Below are 22,220 nucleotides of genomic sequence, written 5' to 3'. Positions count from 1 at the left end.
TATCGATGAAACAGGGGCATAACAAAGCAAAACACGCAGGCATTTTTGGACATGATAAGGTATTTAAATGTTAAAAACAAAGCTAAACCGTCAGTAGCACACAAGCTGGATCCTGGGCAGCCTCCTGTAGTGTTGTTTTCACCTCTGTCGCACAATTCGCACAATGCTGCGTAAAATACTAGATCCTGGCCTGTCAGTTCCAAAAAAATATATTTGTGTTGTCTTTTAGATGGGCGCTGTGTTCATACGAAATCAAGCGATGTTCTTCAACTCTCAGAAATAAAATCAAGCACATAAAAAAGACGGAATTATGTCATGATATTTATCGCCACAAAGGACTAGTTTCAATTACCCTGGTTCCAGAGCCTCGTACCTCGCTGGCCACTGAATAGAGAGAGACGCTCGAGGATCTGGGACCAGGGTAAGTTTCAATATAGCAATTAGTGAATTGGCGAGTGAAAATGAAAAAAAAAGAACAGCCCAAAAAAAGAAGCAAACTGAGAAGGATGAGAAAAAAGGAACAGGGTTGCAAACGACGAAGGAATAAAAGAATCAAGCGACATTCTTCAGACCCTCTCTCTCTCTCTCTCTCTCTCACGTATAACTCGTGACACAGGCCCTTTATTGGTCGAATAGTGTGCTGGTGGTTTGTAGGCAAAAAAAATAAAAATTCACGTCAACACAGGTATCCCATTAGCTGATACAGTAAACGCACAACAATGGATAGTATTTGATGGAGAAATACTAAATGCATGGGTTAAATCAAAGTATTTGACTTATCAGAAAGGAATAAACCGTGAACTGAGAGTTTTGTCGAAAAAGTTATACACAGTTTGGATTTGTATGGAAGTTTTTAATCTGATAACCGCACATTTAATATTAAATAGTATGAGCGGTTAGTGTTTTTTTATCAACACAGAAATTAGATATCAAAAAAGAAACAAGTAATCAAGAAATTGAAGACGAATAAATTCCCGAAGCGAACCTGTTACTGACTAAATGGCGAAGCCATCTTATTGGTTCACACCGAGAGCAACCCGCTATAAGTTATTGTCGACACGAATTGAAGTGAAAACAAACAGTTTCAGCAGCTAAATAGCAAAAATATTTTCCTTTCTCGTCGAAACTTTGAAAGAACCCTGCTGATACAGACGCCAGTGTCTTGATTTAGAACCAAAGTATTTGCTCTTTGACTGTTTAGCATCAATTATTCATCTCAGTTTTGATAATTTATCGCCTTTCTTTTCCCGCCCGAGAGAAAGGAAATCTGTTCGAAGAAACTTTATAAAATGTAGAAGACAAGTGTGACAAAAAAATTCAGCAGAACTAGAAATTGAGGCTTCAAATACAATTACAAAGGCTTTGGAAAGGTGAGTAAGAGTTTTGGTACTGAGGTCATGATTATAAGATAGTTACTTATAAATTAGATGCCTTTCTAGTGAAATCACGAAATATTTAATATGTTCATTAATGTTCATATATCAATAGTTTGTGAAATGGTCTGTAACAGATACGATGATAACGGAAATGGGTTAGAAGAAAGAAGGTTTTTAATCTTTTTTTTCTGTTTCACCTACAGTTTTGCCATAGGTTCAAAGTTATTAAATTGCATTATACGGTTATCTAAAGACTACTTGGAAAAACAAATGCCGGTATTTTCACAGTTCCGAAGTAATCATTCCTTAGTCAAGATGTTATTTAATAAAAATATAGGAAATAACGGTAAAGCAGGAGCAAAGACAATTGACAAACCGGCAACTAGACAATATTGAAGCCTTTGTTTAGAGTGCAATACACTATCTCCATAAAATACACTATCTCCATAAAATATATTGTTACTACTCATTTAGTATCTATTCCGGCATTATCACTCAACCAGAACAGTTTAAGAAAAGGTAAACACAAAGAAAAAATGCCTTATTAGAGTTTTCGTTTTCTGAAATAGTCACTGAGTAAGATTTTATTCACGGGTACGCGCTTAAGAACTACATTGAACCAAAATCGGTAGTAGAACACTTTGAGGGCGCGTTTTTTTTACTCGTGGTTCCGGAATGAGAATGATTAGAATAGAAAAAGCGCGCGTTCGTTTATCTCGCGTTCCCATTCCGGAATGGAATGAAGGCCATTCCCCCATTCTGCTACCTGTAGCAGAATGACTCTCTTAACATTCTCTACAAACCATTCCCATTCCAGAATAGAAAAAAAAAACATATGACATTTGCAAAGTCACTGGTTTAGAATCGCAACCATAATTAACCTTGCTTCGGGTTCAAGATGCTGATATTTAAAGACCATTAAAAAAATTACAGTTCATTTCAGCAGATGAGATAATCCGCAGCTCCCGAGCAGAAATGCGGAGAGAGCAATACACCTTATTCAAGTTGACATGACTAAAGGCAAAGGTACGATATCGCTGGTGAAGTCCTCGTGACATACCACTCACCCTAGCACATCTAGTGGACTGGCTAGATTAAAGGCTCCCTTTAGTTAAGAAGGGGAAGGTTGATGACACAAAGTGTACACTAGAGAACCCCGCAAATAAGAAAGAGTAGACAACATACAAAAATATCGCTATTGACCCACCCCAGAGTTCACCTCTCTATATAAGAGCCCTTACTATCCACGATTGATGGTAATTTCGTTGTTTTGGCTAGAAGCAGGTCGGATTCAAGTTTACGTCCGCGTAAGGCCGTTCACTGATAAAGAGAAGGAGCGAAAAGAACCGAACGCGGTACAAATACACCACGATCACTCACTGGTAAGTCACGCTATACTCTTGCGTTACAAGTCTTGCATTACACACCTTGCGTTACACGCAGTGCAAATACACCACGATCACCCACTGGTAAGTCACGCTATACTCCTTGCATTACACCCCTTGCGTTACACGCGGTTCAAATACACAACGATCACCCACTGGTAAGTCACGCTATACTCCTTGCGTTACACGTTTTGCATTACACACCTTGTGTTACACACAAGCAAATACACCACGATGAACAACTAGTAAGTCACGCTATATTGCTTGCGTTACACGTCTTACAATACACGCGGTGCATCCACCATGACCTTCAGGTTAAACGCCTTATGAAATCGTCCTCTATTTACAGATTCGTGTACTTGATCCAAGAAGAGAGACAAACTACTTTTTTGATGGCGTGTTTGGACCGGAGGCTTCTAATCATGAGGTGAGAATAAGACACGTATATTAGCGACGAGGACAATGCTTAAAACGCGAAAAAAGTCAACACAACTGTAGTGTTGAATCACTGGAGTATAGCTTAGGAAACCTACATTTATGAGTCCCTGTTTTTACTAAAGCCCTGGACAAAGTTTTGCTACTTAGTTTGCTTGCGCGCTCAGTGTTCCTGAGCAGCGCGCGCTAATGGTCGTGTCGTCAGCAGAGCGTACAGGAGCTCAAAACAGCCAACTTGCATAATAACTTGTGTATGGTTTGGCCACTTTATCGCAAGTGCGCGCAAGTTAAATCTTACGACAACTTGCTCTGACTTACTTTTCGTTTGGTTAAGTGTTACCCAGTGTTCATTAATTTTGCGTTTTCTGATGATGTCTATCTGTAACTGCGCCCAGCTTTACCTCAAGGTGGGAAGACCTTTGGTTTACGCGGCACTGAATGGCTACAAGGGAACACTGCTAACCTATGGGCAGACCGGCACAGGTACTACCTAATAGACACGACCAAATAACATCCATGCCCGGGGACCCTGTGTACTTGCCTGTCCCTCTAAAAGAGCCTCGCCCGCAAGATCATGATTTTCGAGGCCGAAGAAAGAAAGTGCTTGACCAATGAATAGAATGAATCATGCATCATTTAAGTTCTTTGAAAAATTCTAGAGAGCCCTGATTTTTATCAACATCTAGATCCTCACTTCCATTAGTTTCGATCGTCCACGCACGCCCGCTAAAGGCATGTCTGTCTGCTGTTTAAACAATTTGGCCTTCTAATCCGAAACAGGTCTAACTGGCAACGATCCATTATATAACGATGACCCTAGAAAACCCCACAAAGCTATAATTACACGCCAACTATAACTCGTGCATCCCCCTCTCTCTTTTTACAGTCCCTGGGGAAGAGAAAGGGGTTCAGGAGAAGGGTTGGGGTGGGGGGTGGGGTTGATCGTTCGCATTACAGCTTCGAGGGTGTTCAACGGCAATTATTATCATAGGCAAGACATACACGCTGCTATCAGATGATGGCGTCACTACAAGCGTCGTTGGCCACGCATTTGAGAGGATCAGAGATGACGAGATACACAGCTATAAGGTGAGCTCACAGAGGAACTATTACTCGCGTCAGATTGTTGCTATTGGGGACGGCGATACCCTCGTCTTCCCTGATAAGTACATAGAGGTCTCTCAATAGAGGCTATACGCCCTTTGCGCTAAACTATATTATTGATTGCTGTGTTTCTCACATGCTTTATGCTTGTCTTATTAGGTCACGTGCTCATTCCTGCAAGTTTATCAGGAGAAGGTCTACGATTTGCTCAACACGCGTTTTACAGCGGAGCTTCCTGTCCGAGAGCACCCCAAGCGAGGTGAGGGCGGGCGGGACCAGAGAGGGGCCAAAGGAGCCGCTCTTCTGGACCTTTGGTTAAAGGACCCTGGAGGCGGATTGTTTTTTTTTACTTCAATCTAAGTGATTTTCGTCACATGTTGTTGCAAGTCATGCAAGTTGTGAAACATTTATTTCTTGGCAATATATTTTTCGCATTGCAAACTTATTTCTCTTTTACGGCGCTGGTTTTTAATCTTCAGCTATTATAGTTGTTGTTACACTATTGGGCTTGTTTTCGTCCCTTGAGGTTTTACGTTTCCATCGGCCTAGTTCCTGCCTCCCATTTGGGTTTCCTTTAGCTGGCCGCCAGGTAGTGGGGAGAACTATCTCGGGTGACGTCACCAACCACAGGAATCCCATAACCACAGGACACCCGGATAAATGTCTGGGACTGGAGGGCTTTTCCATGGCCTTTTTATTCGCAATGTATTCTCGTCACATGTCGGTGCGTTTCCGTGATCAGGTGTGTACGTCGCTAACCTACTGCAAAACGAGGTAAAGAAGGCAGACGATGTCCTCGCTCTGTTGGAGTTCGGCAAGAGACAACTTGTCATGGCTGACACCAAGATGGTACGGCACTCAAGCAGGTCAGTGGTAATCAAGAAGAGACATGTACAAAATATCTCTTTGTGTACGCTGAAGGTTGACAAAAATGTTATTTCATTCTATTTTTTTGCAGGTCACATTCCATCATGCAGTTAATTATTGAAAGACGTCTAAAGGCTCATATCTGTATAGGTGAGGCTATGAGAACATCAATATCAACAGTTTTCCACTTTATGAAGGGTAACCTGTCACAAGAAGTAAGCCATAGGCCATGATTAAGGACCTCATCGTTGTCCATGTTACCTTAGAAAACACGCAAACAGTAAAGCAATCTTTAAGACAGCCATTTAAGCATTTGAAAAAAAAAAAACATCCATGGTCATCGTTGAAGGCGGATTCACACGCACTACGTTCTTTGAAAACAAAATCTAGCCAAACACAAATAATATTCATATGTTTGGCTAAAGAAATTTTTTTTTAGATGTACTGACACGAAATAAACTTACACAGACCGGTCCGTCAAATAATTGTGCATTTGTATCGCAACAGAGAAAGCTGCGGGAGTAAAGGGACCGACGTCACCAGAGAGTGTACATGAATCGATCATGGCTGTAGACGAGACGATTAACAATCTCTTAAAGGAACTGAAGCAGGACAGGAAAAGTATGCACAGGGTAGGTATTTTTGGGGAGGGGTGGAGAGGGAGAGAGGTGGGGGGGTGTTGAAAGAGGGGGGAGGCACCAAATCCCTTTAAGGAGCGAAAGCAGAACAGGAAAAGCCTGTAGCGGGAAGGTATCTCTTGGGAGGGGTAGAGAGGGAGAGAGGTGGGGGTGTTGAAAGAGGGGGGAGGCACCAAATCCCTTTAAGGAGCGAAAGCAGAACAGGAAATGCATATACAGGGAAGGTATATCTGGAGAGAGGGTGGTAGTGTTTGGACAAACAAGTAAAAAAACTCAGGTTGAGACTGGAAGGGTATTAGAAGTTTACGGTGTCTTAACATGTTCAATCTATCTTTCAGAGAGAGCGTGAATGCTTGAAAGAGCTGATGGAAAAGGAGGTAGGACTCAGTGAGAGATTCTTAAACTTTTACCGTTAAGCATATACATTAGGCAGCCACTGTACTGTCCCAAGTCAAGCAAGTGAGATGTGTCTGTATTTTCTTGGCAAAAAGACGGCTGTATTTACACGTGTAAAGGAGAAAAGGAAGTGGGTGATCGACATTCTACAATCATAAAAAGTGTAATAGATGGACATGACGGAAAAACCTGGAAAACGCGCAATTCCAGATAGAGAAAGAAGACAACATTTCTTACAATGGCTATAGGTTCCTTGTATTGCGGACTGATTTTCAAAACACGAATAACGTGAGGCCTAAGTGCACATAACCAGATTATGGCTTTTTAAGATAATATTTCCTTGATCATCATTGCCCTGTGTATCAGTTCAGGGACGAAAAGCTCAAATTTCAATGACACTTTACAAGTCGCATCAATTTAAAAAAAGTCGCACTTGATATTTTGTTTTCTATAAGTTACTAAGTACTCAGAGATATTCTCCGCCTTATTCGATGTGAAATGGGCTTATTTTTGAAGCGTCACGTCATGTTTTTCCGAGATGTCTGATAGATGCAAAATATTCCTCGTCTTTCCAGATGGACGACAAGCACTCTTTCCAAGGTGACGTCATAGTCAAAGGGAAAATCAACCTGTGAGTATTGTGATATAAAACAATGTGATAAGTTGTTCTCAAAGAATCAAAGATAAATCACATCCCCATTACTACGCCGCATCTAAAAGTAAATGTTTTGCACGGTCCTATACTTGGGATATTTAAAATATTTAGGTTACTGACAAATAACATATGGCTCATATGCCGTTATGCGATATCGTATCAAACAATTTGGTATTGGAAACCATAGATTTTCACCGGACTCCCGCATGCAGCAGATTGACATGGGAAGAGAATGACAGCATGGTAATCTGTACATTATTCTATATTTCCAGTTGTGACCTGGCAGGAAGCGAGAGGCTGACAAAAACAAAAGCAGAGGGAGTCCGTCTTACGGAGGCAAAATACCTAAATACGTCGCTACTAGAACTAGGGTAAGACTACGGGATGCCTGTGGATTAGGACTGCTTGTGTCGCCCATATAAGCAAGCTCTCGTTTTTTCTGAGCGTGATACGGTAAGCTAATTATGATTGTGCAAACCCTCTAACTTCCTAATCATGTTGCCTTAATGTGGTGTCCCTGTGTTGCCTTAGTCCACAGTTATTCATTATATATTTTTGTAACACGCCTTTTACTTCTATTACTATTTCTGTATGAGTTATGTACTTTGTGGTGAAGTTAATAAAAAAAAAATCACTGTTTTCAGGAATGTGATTCATGCGTTGGCGCGGGGCAATAAGAGACACGTCCCGTATCGCAACTCGACTCTCACTCGTCTACTACAGGACTGCCTTGGAGACAACGGAAAGACCAACTTCATCGTAAGTCGATGCGATTATGAGTGATCCATTATCGATATGCTTTATAGAGGAGATACGGTCATTCTGTGGAATGAAAAAGGGTCTTGCCTTTCAGGAAGTTTAGAGAGATTGAGGAGCTTAAGAAGTACTTTTTAGCAAGACAAATACCAGCAACGATGTTTAAAATGGAATTTGAATAATTAATTATTAGTCACCAAAATCAAGGGTTGAGCTACTTAAAGCAAATACGTTATGGGTATCATACGGGTATCAACCGCTAAAACTCAAGAACCACAGGAGAACAGGAGAAAAACACGAATAAATTATTACAGCCTCTCTTAGAATTATCTTCCTTTACAGAGCTTTCTGTCTTTTTACATTTCTCAAACCTCAATGACAACAGCTCCGACAACGTTCCTGCTAATGAGCAGTATGAAAATTGATAGTCATAGGGTTGAAGAACGTTCTTCCAAGGGGCCCTTCAGACTTAAATGGTACTCGATACCATACAATCTATGTTTATCAACCAAAGAGTTCGATTAGAGCCTTTCCAGTCCATAACTAAGGCTGGATATACAATTAGATCACATTTCATGTTTCTGTTTTTAAGGTGTGCATTGCGCCGTCTCTTAGCGAAGTGAACGAGACCAAATGCAGTCTGAACTTCGGTCTACGAGCGATGAGGATAATCAACGTAGCGAGACTTAACGTTGAGGTTGGTGGCCAGCTATGTTGTTGGTAACTACAATGAAATAGCTGTTATATAGGGGTAGCGATGGGTAAATCCGAGACTTGCCGAGGCGCCGAGACCCGCGTTTCAGAATCCGAGCCCGAGACTTTTGTCAAATTTCGGGATCCAAGCCCGAGCTTTTCAGCTTTATATAGATGCAAGATTAGATATACAGATGCAAGTTATAAATGGGTATTGTTTTAATGTAGGTGGACTACAAGGTACTGGCAGAAAGGCTGGCCAAAAAGCTGGAAGACCAAGGTAAATTTGCAGGCAATAAATTGTATCAAAGGATAAGAAAATATATCTAAAAAATGTCGAGATGGCTATAACCTTAGAGAAATGACAAGCAAATGAAATGTATTCGCAGACCGTAGCCACAAATTGGAGAAGCTTGAGTATCTGCGTGAGATTCAGCGCCTGAATACGGCGAAGACGTCATACGAGGAGAACGAACATGTGGTCAGCGGAGACGTGAGTAAAGAGCACTAGACTATGGCTGACTTCAACAGCTCGAATCCTATTCTTTTACACTAACTTTTGGCATGTCAAGTCGATTCTCCAGCTTCAACGACTACGAGGAGGTCTGAGAGTCTTAGTTTCATTCGAATTTAGTTCGATTATTTAAATAAGCCAATTATTTCCAGCCTGGGGTTGAGTGAAACCTAAGACCCAGGCCCCGAAGAAAAATCAGGTTATCTTACTTCCTTTCCCCTCTAAACTCATTTACCAACGGCACAATCAGCAAGTTGACATAGCATTGTCACACATTAAAACAACCTCTTATTCCTTCAACAGACGGACACGTTAGTGTCTGTGATCCAGAACTTATCCAAGAGCGTACAGCGTGAGAAAGAAGAAAAGTTCAGCTTGCAGTCGGAGCTGTCGTGCCTCAAGAGACAAGCGTCAATTTCCCCCACATCCAACGCGCCCGAGATCGAGGCTTTATTCCTTGCGGAACTTATGTCCATGCAACTGCTGTGTCATCTGCACCAGAGCGAGGCGGCGTGGGACGCCCTTAGACATAGTGACCTACCCGCCACGGTTTGTTTATACTAGAATAGTCGAACCTCACCATTGCAAAAATCCGTTCCTATCACCAAGGGTAGGCTGACAGGGCAAAAAAAATGTCAAGTTTTCCCGAAATAAGGTCTGGTTGACTTCGGTAAGCTTGAATTTTTGCATTTAGGTTCCTTGTGTTGTGTAAACCAACATATCAAAAAGTGTTTTTTTCTAATGGATTCGTCTTTGAGATATGAGGCTTGAAGTGCAATTTTCAAGTGTTCGAAGTATGAATTCTCCTCGTTTTTAGGGAGAAGTCGGGCGCTGATCAGAAATCAAGCCTTTCTAAATTTCTTTAAAATTTGGAATTAAGCTTTTGGTCAAAGGAACTCCTTGTATGCGGAATCTTGAGCTTATATATTGAGAATTAGACAATTTCATGCCTTTTTTTGCTCTGTCGGGTAGGCTTGTATCAGTACGACGGTGTTCGCTTAATACATGATTAATGAACACAGCACACAGCCACTTAATCTAGTTTTAATAAAGCCTGTAAGAGTAATAAGTTTTAAATCGAAAGCAGCTGCTTAGAGATTTTCTGAGCTTATACATATGCAGTAGTCGAGCAGTAGTCCACGCTCTCAATGAAACGGGAAACTAGGTATTTTCTTGTTATGAATTGGTGAAGAAAAACGGTGCTTTAGGCAGAATATTCACTTGCAGTTACTAAAGTCTTGAATAAGTTCCATTTTTTTTACGTCGCTGTTCTAACAGCTGCTACTATTCTCATATCAGGCTAAAAAAACATATTCGCCCTGCGACTCTCATCAAATACTGTGATGTTAACAGGTGAAGGATTACATGACGTCCCATAGCACGCAGGAGGGTGTGTTACTGAGTACAGGCTATATGCTACAGCTCATCGATACATGCCTTGGCTTCACCGACGAAGACAAAGGTACAACCACGCTAAAAGGAAAAAGCAATTTAAGAAGGTTATTGCACTGCGTGATGACCTAGATACGCGGCAATGGTATGACGTCAAAATAACATAAATCACGAATGCCCAGAATTTTTTCATACATATCTACAATTTCCGTTTTATACCCAATAATCAGGTGTCCTTAATGACTCTGGATCCACAAGCTTCAGTGAGAAATCCAACTCACCTCCTAATAATAATAATAATAATAATAATAATAATAATAATAATAATAATAATAATAATAATAATAATAATAAAAACAGCTCACTTTTATTGCCCGAGTATAATATAATCCATTACTAATAATAATAATAATAATAATAATAATAATATTGCTAATAATAATAATAATAATAATAATAATAATAATAATAATAATAATAATAATAATAATAATAATAATAGTAATAATAATAATAATAATAATAATAATAATAATAATAATAATAATAATAATAATAATAATAATAATAATAATATTTTTTTACTAAAATGATTAAACATTTCAATACTGGAAAAATATAAAAAGGTCACACATGTCAGGTCCAGAGAAATGTAGCGTTAAGTAACTCTGATCTTGCAGATATTTCCATGTTGTCGCCAACCAAGGCCTTCCAACACGATGACAGTGAAAGCAGTAAGAAGAGCCAGCAAGGAGAGCCAGTGAGTCCCAAGAAGCAGCACAGCTACATGCTGGGAGTGACCGGAGGGATCCGCAAGATGATTGGAAGACTGGTGGGCAAGGAACATAAGACGCTAGAACACGTGGAGGAGGAGACGGAGGGTAAGGGCCATTCAAAAGCTTTCATCAGGGGCGTACGCAGCCTATAGGCCTGCAGTCACTGGACTGCAAAAATTTGGCGATCTTATTTGCATAACGAGGGCAAATAATCAAATGTTTACTTATTCATTTTTATGTACGTAGTTTTATATATATGATGAGGATAAAAACTATAATTTCTTAATCATGGTAGTCCACAGAATGATTTCCAAACATGTTAATATGTCGTTCAGTGCCACGCGACGACTGAAGTCCTATTTCAGGTCGAGGATGACAGAGGATCGTGTAATATTCTCAAAAGTCTGATGCATTGACGCCAATTTCAAACCCAAAAGCGGGAGCTATGAAATCTTCACGGGGGTGCGGGATGAGCGGCTACGCCCTCATTCAGCTTCTGAATGCTTTGACTGCAAATTGCTAACGCCCGCGTACGCCCCTGAGGGACCACGCCCTCATTCAGCTTCTGAATGCTTTGACTGCAACTTGCTAAAATCGTGCGTACGCCCCTGAGGGACCACGCCCTCGTTCAGCTTCTGAATGCTTTGACTGCAACTTGCTAACGCCCGCGTACGCCCCAGTTCATGAATTCGTCAGAGCCTTTGTCAGCTGTCACGTGGTTTTCCTAGCAAAATACCAAGTGTAAGCATCATCTTTCACCAGCTGAATTTGGGAATCTATTGCGATATATTCGATGAAATTTTGTATATGAAAACACGAAACTTCTTTTTAAACGGATATTTCGAGATTTCTTCACACAGCTCGTCTTCTGATATTGGAAACAATAACATATGTTGCTGACCATGGCTACTACTATAGTAGTAATCTAAATAAGAGAACAATCCACTTGCAAAAGGCAAGAGAGTAAAAGCTGGAGTAAAATTTGGTTACGGATCCTATCAAATAGTCGCTTATTCGCCAAAAGCATATAAACTAACTTCGTCTGTGCTGAATTAGATTTTATTTATTATAGTTTACAACTATATTTGGTCTTATTCGTAATGGAGCTTTATGCTGCCACGCCTATCTTAGAAAGCAGTTCCATCAGATTCGCTTATTTTTTTCACCTAAGCTAAGTCTTCTTGTCTTTAGAAGTGCAGCATACCCTTCAATCAACACAACCCGACAAGGTGCGGGATCAGCGCCCTGCTCCAAGTGGGCCCCATGAGACCAGCACAAAACGACTTCTCGCAGGTCTGTCTCACTCCAAGCACAAGTTGGAGAAGCAAATAGCAAACCTGCTACTTTCAGCATTTGGCGAACAGCTAGTCGTTAACCAAGGTATTCAAAAACCATGGACGCATCTAGTAACATGTCTTCATACATATGTTTTGGAAGCGCCCTATTTGATAAGCCAAGGGCTTCTCTGGACTTCCTTGTCTAAGATATTTTTTTATATAAGAACTTTTTTATAACAAGTCCAGGCTAATTTTTCTAATTATATATATATATATATATATATATATATATATATATATATGATGAGTGGGCAACCACGAAACAGACCTGTAGGGAAACCTATGTAGTTTGTATTTTTCTCAAACCAACACTATACACCGCTCTACTTTCGAGTATTGAGCACTTTCTATGAAAGCCTTCAACCATCATTTATATATATATATATATATATATATATATATATATATATATATATATATATATATGAAATCGCTTTATCTATATATATAGGGATTTAAAAGTATTCCGTTTTTGTTTCTGTCTGTCTCAATAGCTAAAACTAAGCACCATTTGTTTATACAGCAACTTCGCCACAATGGGGTATCCTTGGAAGAAAGCTAAGTGAGCTGATCATGTTCAAGAGAAATAACATGATAGGTAAGACATAATTGAGTTCTGTGCTTTATGTATTGCTTGTGTAAAGCAAACCTATAATCTTATCATCTCTGGGTTTTTGAAATTTTTGTGGGTAAGGAGTAATGGTAAACTCATCAAATAGTGCCTAGGGTCTATCTCTCTTTATGCGAAAAAAAAAATGTTTTTAGTGATCCCTCAAAGATCTTTTATAGGCATAGAAGCGAGGCGATAATTAAGATTATTATAAGACAATTCCTCCCAATGGAATTGTCTGGGATTTCCTTGTTGAAACAGTGTTAGGATATTCTATTTTTTATGTATACCGTTTGTCTAAATGCAATTACTTGAAATTCTTGAACCGAATTAGTGATTAGATTGATCTATTTGTTATTTACCTGTATGGCTATAAACAAGTATATGTATTTTTATCAGGAATCAGTGATGAGATGTGGGCAAATTATGAGGACATGGCGTCGATGCTTGAGACCTGTTTTAAGTATATTCTGATAGACAAGGCTCTCTTAGCGTCCATGGTTGTCATAGAACGAATGGAAAAAGAGTCCAAACCACAATCGACTAGAGTGCAAGTCAAAGTGGGCTCTCCTAAAAAAGAAATCTCCAGACCAGTCAAACAAGAAGAGCAGAATACACAGGTACAAACCAAAGTGGAGGTTTCCGAGTCAAAGAAAGCAGATGAACAAGAAATAGGAAAGCAATCGGAGGCAGCCGTTAAAGATATAGAACCTTTAAAGGAAAATAAGTCGTATCTTGAGCGTGAGATTGGTGATGTTTGTGACGATACTTCCAGGCTCGAGACAGAGCTTTTTGCAACGATGGAAGAGAAGACGAGACTGGAGGACGAGCTTGGGGTCATGAAGGATTATGTCAACAGGTTGAAGGTAGAGATGTTCCATCTAAAGATAGAGCGCGGAAATCTAGAGAGTGAGGTGCGCAAGACGACCACAGCGATCCTATCTCTACCTGATCCAGGTATACATCCCGATGAACAACACAGCGAGGAGAACACTCCAGTAGAGGGGCACAGGAAGTTTGGAGAGCTATCGGATGTACCCGAGGCGTCACAAGAAAGCGTGAGTGTCGACAGCGAGAATGGATCTCACATATCGGATACAGCTGAAGCCAAGGAAAGCGAGTACAGAAACTGCCTTGCAAGTATGTCCAAGATGTACAATATTTTACCTAACCAGGATGAAGACACGCTAACGGAGGGTGAGGCATCGGATGGGAAAGAAGATCCGAGCTTGTCAGACCAGAACATTGAAGACAGTGATGATGATGATATTATTATTATTACCAAGATTGCACAGGAAATCAGGGATTACCATTCAGCTGCCAATAGATCACGGTCCTTGTCAAGAGAGGTCAGCAGTGAATCTGGAGACAGCGACAGTAAGAGTAAACGTTCCAAGGACTCAGTTATCAAGAAAAACATTGAGTCGAAAGACTTACAAGTGGCATATGATGATCTTGAAGACGAGCTTTATAATGTTGGAGAGGAGCTCAGCAAAGCACAGAAGATAATTCTGGAACTTGAAGCACAACTGAAGGAAGAAAAAGATAACTGCGAGCAAGTGCGAAAAGTTTACCTGGAGTTTAAAGACAAGAACTACGTCCTTGAAGGCAAGGTTGCCATTCTTAGAGACGAGCTCGAAAAAGCATTGCGCGAGAATTCGTTCCTTAAGGAGTACAGCCGCAGCGACGTGCTTGAGATGTCGATGGGTCAAGTAAGACATCAAGCGAATGTTCCAGGTGGAGCCAAAGGATCCAAGAGGTTTGACCTGAACAGACGCCAGTACACGCAGACTGGGCAACGTGAGGCGCAACTCATCAAACTATTAGAGGAGAATGCGGAACTTGAGTTAAAACTCAAGACGGAAGTGCAAAAGCGTGAGAGCTTGGAGCAACAGGCGAAGGAGAAGGAAATAAAGTCCTCCACATTGGATTTAGCGGTGATGGAAAAACAAGAGGAAAAGAGGGCGTTACAGGAGGAAATCACTTTGCTTCAAAGACAGAAGGCATTGATGGACAACGAACTGTTGGGGAAGAAAGAAGTTGCGGCAATAGTTACGACTGAGCTCGAGCTGTACGTACAAGAAACGGAACGTCTAGAGAATGAGTTGAAGCTATGTACAGATATTAGGGCAAAACTCGAATACGAGAACAAACAGCTACGCATGGACTTTGAGAAGGTGGAGGAAGAAGTAGAGAAATGGAAGCAAAATAATATGAAACTGACTGCAACTCGTGCGAGGGAGGAACAACAAAGGGCTAAAAGTACCGCTATGCAAAGAAATCTACAAATGGTGTTTGTAGACGATGATATTATGGAGGATAGCGACAGCGAAGAATTGAAGTTATTGGTCGATAAGCTTCAACATGAGGTGACCACCATGACTCAGTATCAGGAAACTCTAGAAAAAGACTATACAGGAATCAAAGATGAGTTGACCAAGGTAAAGCAGGATCTACGAATGCGTGACGAGAGAATAGCGACACTAGAAAAGGGTACAAGTACTGATCCAAGGTCACCATCAGAACTGAAATCACCCGACAATTCACAGGTAAAAACAGGCGATAGTAAACAAGGGCTATTAAGTCAGAGTATAGAACAGCTTGAAGATAAAATTCGTGAATTGAAGCAAGAAAACAGTGATCTACGACAACTCCTGGACAAGGCAGAAGAAAAAATACGAATTTACGAAATCGATCTTGAAAAGGCGATGACGAAGATTGCTAGTCTAAAAGAGGAAGCGTTATCTAGCATCGGCGAGAATAATGAAATTAGCAGCAATATTGGTACTGGGGATGAGCTCGAATCAGCTATTAAAGCAGCCCAGAAATTAAAAGAAGAACTTATCGATAAGGAAGCCGAGAAAGGATTACTCTACGACGAGCTTGACTGTCTTCAGAAGAGAAAAGCTGAGTTGGAGAAATCCTTAGAAGAATCGAAAGACAAGAACAGAGATTTAGAAACGAAGGTAGAAGAAGCAAGAAAAACAATGCGCAACGAAAAGTCCGTAAAAGAGCTGGCAGACAAAAATCAATCGCTAACCCAGAAGCTGAAAGCTTGTGAAGATGCTCTTCAAGGAGCGAAGAAGAAACTGCAGAAAGAACAAGAAAAAATGAAGGCAATGGAAGATGACTTAGTCGAAACGTCTAGCATAAAGCTCAAAACCGAGTTCGAACTACGAAGTGCCGAGGGTTATCTAGACAAAGCAAGAAGTGATTTAGAGCAAAGTGAATCTGAGAGAAAAATGCTTGCTGCCGAGTTGAAGGAGAAAATCGAGCGCACAGCCAACTTGGAAATACAGTTGATGGAGTTCAGGTGTACCAATGAATGCATCAAGAATGAAATAGAGCAACTACGGGAACAGAAGAGGCAGGATTCCCATCAGTCCAACGAGATTAACATATGCAAAGAGACTCTAGAGAAGAGGCTCCAGGAGGCATTCAAAGAGAACAACCAACTTCTGAGTGAGGTCCAGGATCAGAGGGGAAAGAACAAAGAGCTTGAAAATAAATTACAGATAGCTTTTGAGAGTAAAGAAAAAGCAGATGAAGAGTTAGAGCGACTCAGGAAACGTGCACAGCAGCTAGAAGGTGAATTAGAAAGTGCAGCAAATGAGAAGAAAGAGTTAGAAGGAAAATCCAAACGTTTAGAGGATCTGAAGAAAAAGATGGAGGAGGACGTGTGGAAGCTAAGATCAAAAATCAACGTACTACAAAGTGATCTCGGGAAGATTGAGAAGCAGCAACAGGAGGCCCAGAAAAAGAGCAGCTCGCTAGAGAAGGAAATCAAACGAAAGTCTAAAGAGTTGGACATCAAACAACGGGAGAATCGAAAACTTAGGAAAGAGATGAGTTCTAAAGATGAAAAGAATACTACGCAAGAGGGTAACACTTGTGACGAAGTGGATGTGAAGCGGTTGAAAGAGAAGGTAGTTTACCTTGAGCGGCAGAACTCTAGCCTCTCGATTAAAGTGGCTAGGGCAGAGGCGCAAGGAAAACGAGATGAAAGCCTCAAAATGGATGTAGACGGAGGTGAGGAGAAAAGAGTTAAATTTAAGGAACCTGAGAAAGACCTTCCAATCCTCGAGCAAATTGGATGGGATTTTGAAAATCACACGATTGTGGACGCATCAAACGAGAGCAAGAAAGATGAGCAAAACAAAAGTACGGAGGCTAATCACTACGAGAACCAGTTAGAATTTGAAAAGCGACAAAGAGTCCTTGAAGAAGTAGGGTGGGATTTCAACGCTGATGATGTAAAGACGCATGAACATACTCAAGAAGGCAAAACAATAGAAAACAGCGTCGACCTTCAAGCAGGAATGGCACAAGTTACAAAAGAAAAGCTCATACTAGAAAGTCAAACGTCTCGCCTATTGGAATCAAAGACGTCTTATCTCACAAGAGAGCAAATGAAACTGCAGTACGCATTGTCAAAAGCACATGAAGAGAATCAGAGGCTAATAAAGAGGCTAGAAGAGTCTAATGATAGTCTGGAAACAGCAAAGATTCGTGTTACATTATCAGAGGAAGTGGCTAAAGCTAGATCTGACACTCGCCAGATGGCAACACAAACAGAAGGGATTAGCAGTTCGAAGAAACGCGAAGAAGACACTTCTTCCTACTTAACGCTTGAGACAATTCCAGAGGAGGCTAATAGTAAGGAGGCAAACAGTAGTACACCAAAGCTCAAGAACAGTGAGAAAGCAGGTACCAATTCTAAATCCATCCTTGTCCTAACAAGAGAGAAGAAGCAGGCGATGAAGGAGCTCGATACACTTAGACGTCAACATGAAGTGGTCAAGAATGAACTCTCAGACAAGACAGCCGAGATACAAAGACTTGAAGCCGAGAGCAAAATGATAAGCTCATCGCACGAGTCTGAGAAAGACGCACTCTTATCGGAAATGAAAACAGTAAAGGAGGAGTGCGCCGCAGTTAAAAGCAAACTAATGGAATTGAATGAGTACCAAGAACACATGGATGTTTTGAAACAGAAAAACACCGAGGTGGAGAAACTGGTGACGGAGTTAGAGAATGATTTGATTCGACAGACCAAAGAAAAAAATGATTTGAGGAACGAGTTGCTGAAAAGCCAGAATGAAGTACAAAGGCTGAAAAATATCGAAAACGAGCTGCTAGCGATGCGCAACGAGAATAAGCAGTTGGCACAGGTCACCGAAAAAATGGGAAGTAAGTTAGAGGAATACAAGATGCATAACAAGGAGCTACAAGAAAGACTGAACAAGCGTAAGAACTCGCTCCAATCGAAAATAAAACCTCCTGGCGCAAAGAAAAAGACTACAGACATTATAGATAAAAAATCAGAACCCATGAGTATTAGAGGCGGTGGTGGGTTACGTAAAGACAAGAAAAACCAAGAGCTCGTTGAAGAAAAGACTGAGCAATCTTCGGAGCAATCAGCTGCACAAATATTGACAGCTGAGGACGCAGACAGCGACTTCACCAAAAGGGATGGCACATCATCTCCAGTAATATGTTCGGATACAGAAGGCAGAGATCAGGACAACATACAAACTGTGCTCGAAGAAACAGTGAAAGGTGAACAAACAGACTGCGCTACAAATGTGGAGAAGTCAGTAAACGAGAACGTTGAAAAGCTGAATGAGGACTGTGCTGATGACAAAGGGTCTCAGCGTAAAGAAGAGGTGAAGGGTGGAGCGTATGTCGACATGACAGCGGCTGCCTGTGACGTTAAGAGTGATCCTGTGAATTGCACGGAAGATGTCGTGGAAAGACAGGTTGACGCATGCAGCAAAAATGAAAGTCACGATAAAAACAGCGGAGTAGTCAATTCGGAATATCCAAGCGGTGCTCGGCACAAAGAAGAAGAAATACCTGAAGAAACAAACATGAATGTACGAGATAAAGAAGAGGATAAAGAATGGGAGTCTGTGGAAGAACGAGAACTGGAAGAAAAACTCGGAAATATCCTGACGAAAAGACAAGCAATGGAATCTGAGGTGCATTCCATGATGAACGAGATGACTCATCTAAGAAGAAAGATCGAGGCTGAAAGGGCTGAAAACTCCACACGCGAAGAGAGCCTTCAACAACTGAAGGAAGAATTGGAGGAGGTCAGAATGAAAGGAGATGCAGATGAAGCTGAAAAGACTGCGCTTGAGGAGATCGTTCTAAACTTAAAAACAGAAGTAGAAGAGGTCAAGTGTGAAAGAGACGAACTGAAAGAAAGAGTGAGTGGCTTGAAAACCCAAGCTGCGTGTCTAGAAATTGAGCTTTCAGATGCACTTGAGGTGAAACACCATTTAGAAGATGAAATTCTTAGACTAAGAGAGTACTCTTCTGAACTAGAGAGTGCAGCAAAGACCAGCCAGACAGAACTGACGGACAAATACGACAAACTAGAGTCTGTCTTGTCATACGTCCTGGAGGAAAACACTAGACTATCGAAAGATATGACAAATATCCGAGAGGAGAACAAAATGCTGAAAGACTTTAGTATCAAAGAGGTCGCAGACGGTTCAACACAGATGTCTCCAAAAGCGATGGAACATGAATTACCAAAGATCACAGACAGCAGGGGAGCGGCCATTCAGATCATCGTTGACAAATGGGACGAGACACCTCTCATCAACGTCTCATCGCCAGGTTATTACCATGATGAACCAAGCGAAACTCCAACACGACTGCCTAACCAAGACGACCGTCCACTGTCGGTTGGAAGAGGGCTCCAGCTTTCTCTACAACCTGGGAGCATTTCAAGGTACCCGTCTCCAAGCACGCCAGAAAGCAAGCCCCTATATACTTCAAGTCCTGATACGCAAGAACAGAGGAGGGAGCACGTGGATGTCACGCCAGACAGACATGATGATACCACAAGTATGGTGCAAGGTAACGAAGATTTCTCCACCGCCGTCGAGTCTGGCGCTAAAAGAAACAACACATATGAGCAAGCTATACTCTGTAAAAAATGCGAAAGGGCACCCTGTGAATGCGCTCAAAATAACAGTGCTTCTGCTAGACCTACGGCAACAGATGTGACGAATACGGAAACAGAGTCCTTCAGTGCCGACCTTTACACAGACAGTTCACTTGCATCTGTGACTGACCTGGAAGATTTAAGTTTTACATCTGACTGGATGTCCTCTGAAGACGTTCCTTCAGGGAGAAGAAACCCTTCGCCAAAAACAAGTAGAACAATAACAAAGATGCATCGAGAACTCGCTGATATCAAATGCACCAATTCAATTCTCGAGAATGAGGTGTCAATACTTAAGAATCGTAACTCGGATCTTCAATCTCAAATGCAGAAGCTTTCAGGGAGAAATAACTCTTTGAAACAAAAGCTGTGCGATAAATCACTAGCGGTCAAAAAGGCAGAGCGAGAGGTTTCCAGTATTCTGGAGGAAAAGACAAGGCTGGAGATAAGAATAAGTTCAGCTAAAGAGGAGGTGGCCAAACTCGAAAAAGACAGATCCAAGTTCGAAAGAAACTTATCAAATAGCAAAACCGAAAATAAGCGCTTGAAAAATGAGTTACATGCCGTAAAAGCGGAGAACTACAAAACAATGAAAGCGCTAGTAAGCCTGGAAGCCGAGAACAAAAAACTACAGACTGATCTAGATGAGTCCAGAGAAGAGCTGAGAAGAACAAAAGAGTTATTCATGAACGGGACGCACGAGTCGTTTCCCACATCACACAAATCGCTTTCAGAACTCCCCAATTGGCTAGCAGAATCACACACTCCTCCTACTGAAACGTCACGCATGCTGTCCACGTCACACGACGAGCTCGGAGAATCAAAAACACGTCGCGCAACAATATCATATTTTGGCGAAAGAGTTACTAGTGACCAAGTGCTGTCAAAACTACGAGATGACACAACACCGGTGAGTTAGGCTAAGTTCAAACGTCGTATTATCCATGAGCCGTATTCAATGCATGTAAATGAATCGAGTCGATTGTTTCATCATCATTTGCATGCATTTGCATTAAATACGGCTCATGGATAATACGACGTTTAAACTTAGCCTTAGATAATTTAATTAATTATTGCATCAAAAATGGTAATCAGATCAAATACAAGTCTTCAGAAATGTGACACAATATTTAGTAAGTTGCATAGTACGCGTAAATGCCTAGTCTCGCTTATACAGCGGAATCGCCCAACAATTCCTATTTTGTTTTGAATTAGAATTCAAAAGGACAACTTTCTACAGACGAGAACATTGGAAATGAAGGGAACTCCCACTCATCGATAGCAAGCGAAGGTAATGGAACAACTAAATGACATTATAAATAGTAACACAGTATCAGAAATACAATAGGATTATCACGTGTCAATAACAATTCAAGCGGATAAAAATAGACTGGATGGAAATATAAATTTTGGGTTAGCTATTTGATACCCATGAGCCATTGCGAGTTACGGCACATAGATTTTCTCTTGATTCAGCTTTATTTGAAACAACGCCTTTTCTACGGAAAGTTAGTTTTAAGAGTATACACATAAGATTTACGTTACTTTGGTAGGCTCTCTCATTTTCTCAACTATGGGAAATCCCCACCAAAGTACGACTTTAAAACCAATCCTGATTCGAACTTGAAACAAGTTTTCTCTTACCTCGGCAGGAGCTACAAGTCCAAGCAAGTCTTCGCTATCGGACATGAGTCGTCCTCTGAGCCAGACATCACTGGTGTCCGAGACTGGACATTCGTCCGGACATATGTCCTACGACAGTGAGATGAGTTTTCCGGACAGAGACACAAGCTCAAGTGACACAAGCGCAGAGTCACCGGTGAAGGACGAGAAACTGCAATCTAGCAGCATAAAAAAGATGTTTAAAAAATTGTCCAAAACAAAGAAAACAAAGTTCTCGACAACTTAAATTTAATCTTGATTATGTATACAGTATTTTTTAATGTCTTTATAAATTATATTTATTCGTTCATTTAATTCAAATTCACGTACCTGATAACATGCTCCAAGCATGGTAGATTCCAATAATTTTCCCAAAAAGCTTCTTAATGCAAAGCCGAAAATTGACTATAACACGAATAATAAGGCTGTTCACTGTAAAAAAAATATCCATTTAGCTTAAAGTAGAAAACCTAGATAATATCATATTATCAAAAAATATAAGCTTTGTTTAAATTATTAAAATATATATTTATTAAGAAACAATAAACCATACAATGATTAGCTAGTCTTATTTTATGCAGCATGCGGGATGAAAGGTATTCCATACCATAAAGCCACAAGCAACAACCTATATCAGGACACTGTAACAAGAATACAGTACCGCTC

The 22,220-nt window shown here is 40.8% G+C and overlaps 1 protein-coding gene and 1 long non-coding RNA gene across 10 annotated transcripts; one reads left to right on the top strand and one right to left on the bottom strand.

The window, feature by feature from the left end:
- Window positions 1-799: 799 nt before the first annotated feature.
- On the top strand, window positions 800-22,115 carry LOC5520751 (centromere-associated protein E). 9 transcript variants are annotated; one of them, XM_048730062.1, is made up of 25 exons: window positions 800-1,370; window positions 2,323-2,402; window positions 2,661-2,758; window positions 3,111-3,188; window positions 3,592-3,679; window positions 4,188-4,285; window positions 4,460-4,559; window positions 5,043-5,166; window positions 5,259-5,317; window positions 5,675-5,799; window positions 6,144-6,182; window positions 6,777-6,832; window positions 7,129-7,227; window positions 7,501-7,615; window positions 8,205-8,309; window positions 8,534-8,585; window positions 8,695-8,798; window positions 9,123-9,368; window positions 10,173-10,281; window positions 10,892-11,092; window positions 12,179-12,367; window positions 12,848-12,922; window positions 13,334-20,802; window positions 21,108-21,183; window positions 21,545-22,115. In XM_048730062.1, the coding sequence occupies exons 2-25, from the start codon at window positions 2,387-2,389 to the stop codon at window positions 21,799-21,801; spliced, it is 9,978 nt and encodes a 3,325-aa protein (XP_048586019.1). In that variant the 5' UTR covers window positions 800-1,370; window positions 2,323-2,386; the 3' UTR covers window positions 21,802-22,115. The 9 variants fall into 9 exon arrangements, with proteins under 9 accessions (XP_048586019.1, XP_048586016.1, XP_048586013.1 ...); XM_048730059.1 differs by having other exon boundaries at window positions 2,658-2,758; XM_048730056.1 differs by having other exon boundaries at window positions 2,655-2,758.
- Window positions 9,848-21,673, bottom strand: LOC125568259. The gene is made up of 3 exons (XR_007312206.1): window positions 21,537-21,673; window positions 10,431-11,711; window positions 9,848-10,292 (listed from the first exon to the last, which is right to left on the bottom strand). It is a non-coding gene; the product is annotated as an uncharacterized LOC125568259 (long non-coding RNA).
- Window positions 22,116-22,220: the final 105 nt, after the last annotated feature.

Source organism: Nematostella vectensis, chromosome 7, assembly GCF_932526225.1.
Source record: "Nematostella vectensis chromosome 7, jaNemVect1.1, whole genome shotgun sequence".
Taxonomy (NCBI): Eukaryota; Metazoa; Cnidaria; class Anthozoa; order Actiniaria; family Edwardsiidae; genus Nematostella; species Nematostella vectensis.
Note: the sequence above shows the minus strand (reverse complement) of the source record. Positions and strands in the feature narration are given on the sequence as shown.

What these genes read in the sequence shown, in the direction of transcription:
- LOC5520751 (XM_048730056.1), top strand. An exon ending in ATGGTACGGCACTCAAGCAG is followed by an intron (nt 5,167 to 5,258) that starts GTCAGTGGTAAT and finishes ATTTTTTTGCAG; the next exon opens with GTCACATTCCATCATGCAGT. An exon ending in AAGAGCTGATGGAAAAGGAG is followed by an intron (nt 6,183 to 6,776) that starts GTAGGACTCAGT and finishes TCGTCTTTCCAG; the next exon opens with ATGGACGACAAGCACTCTTT.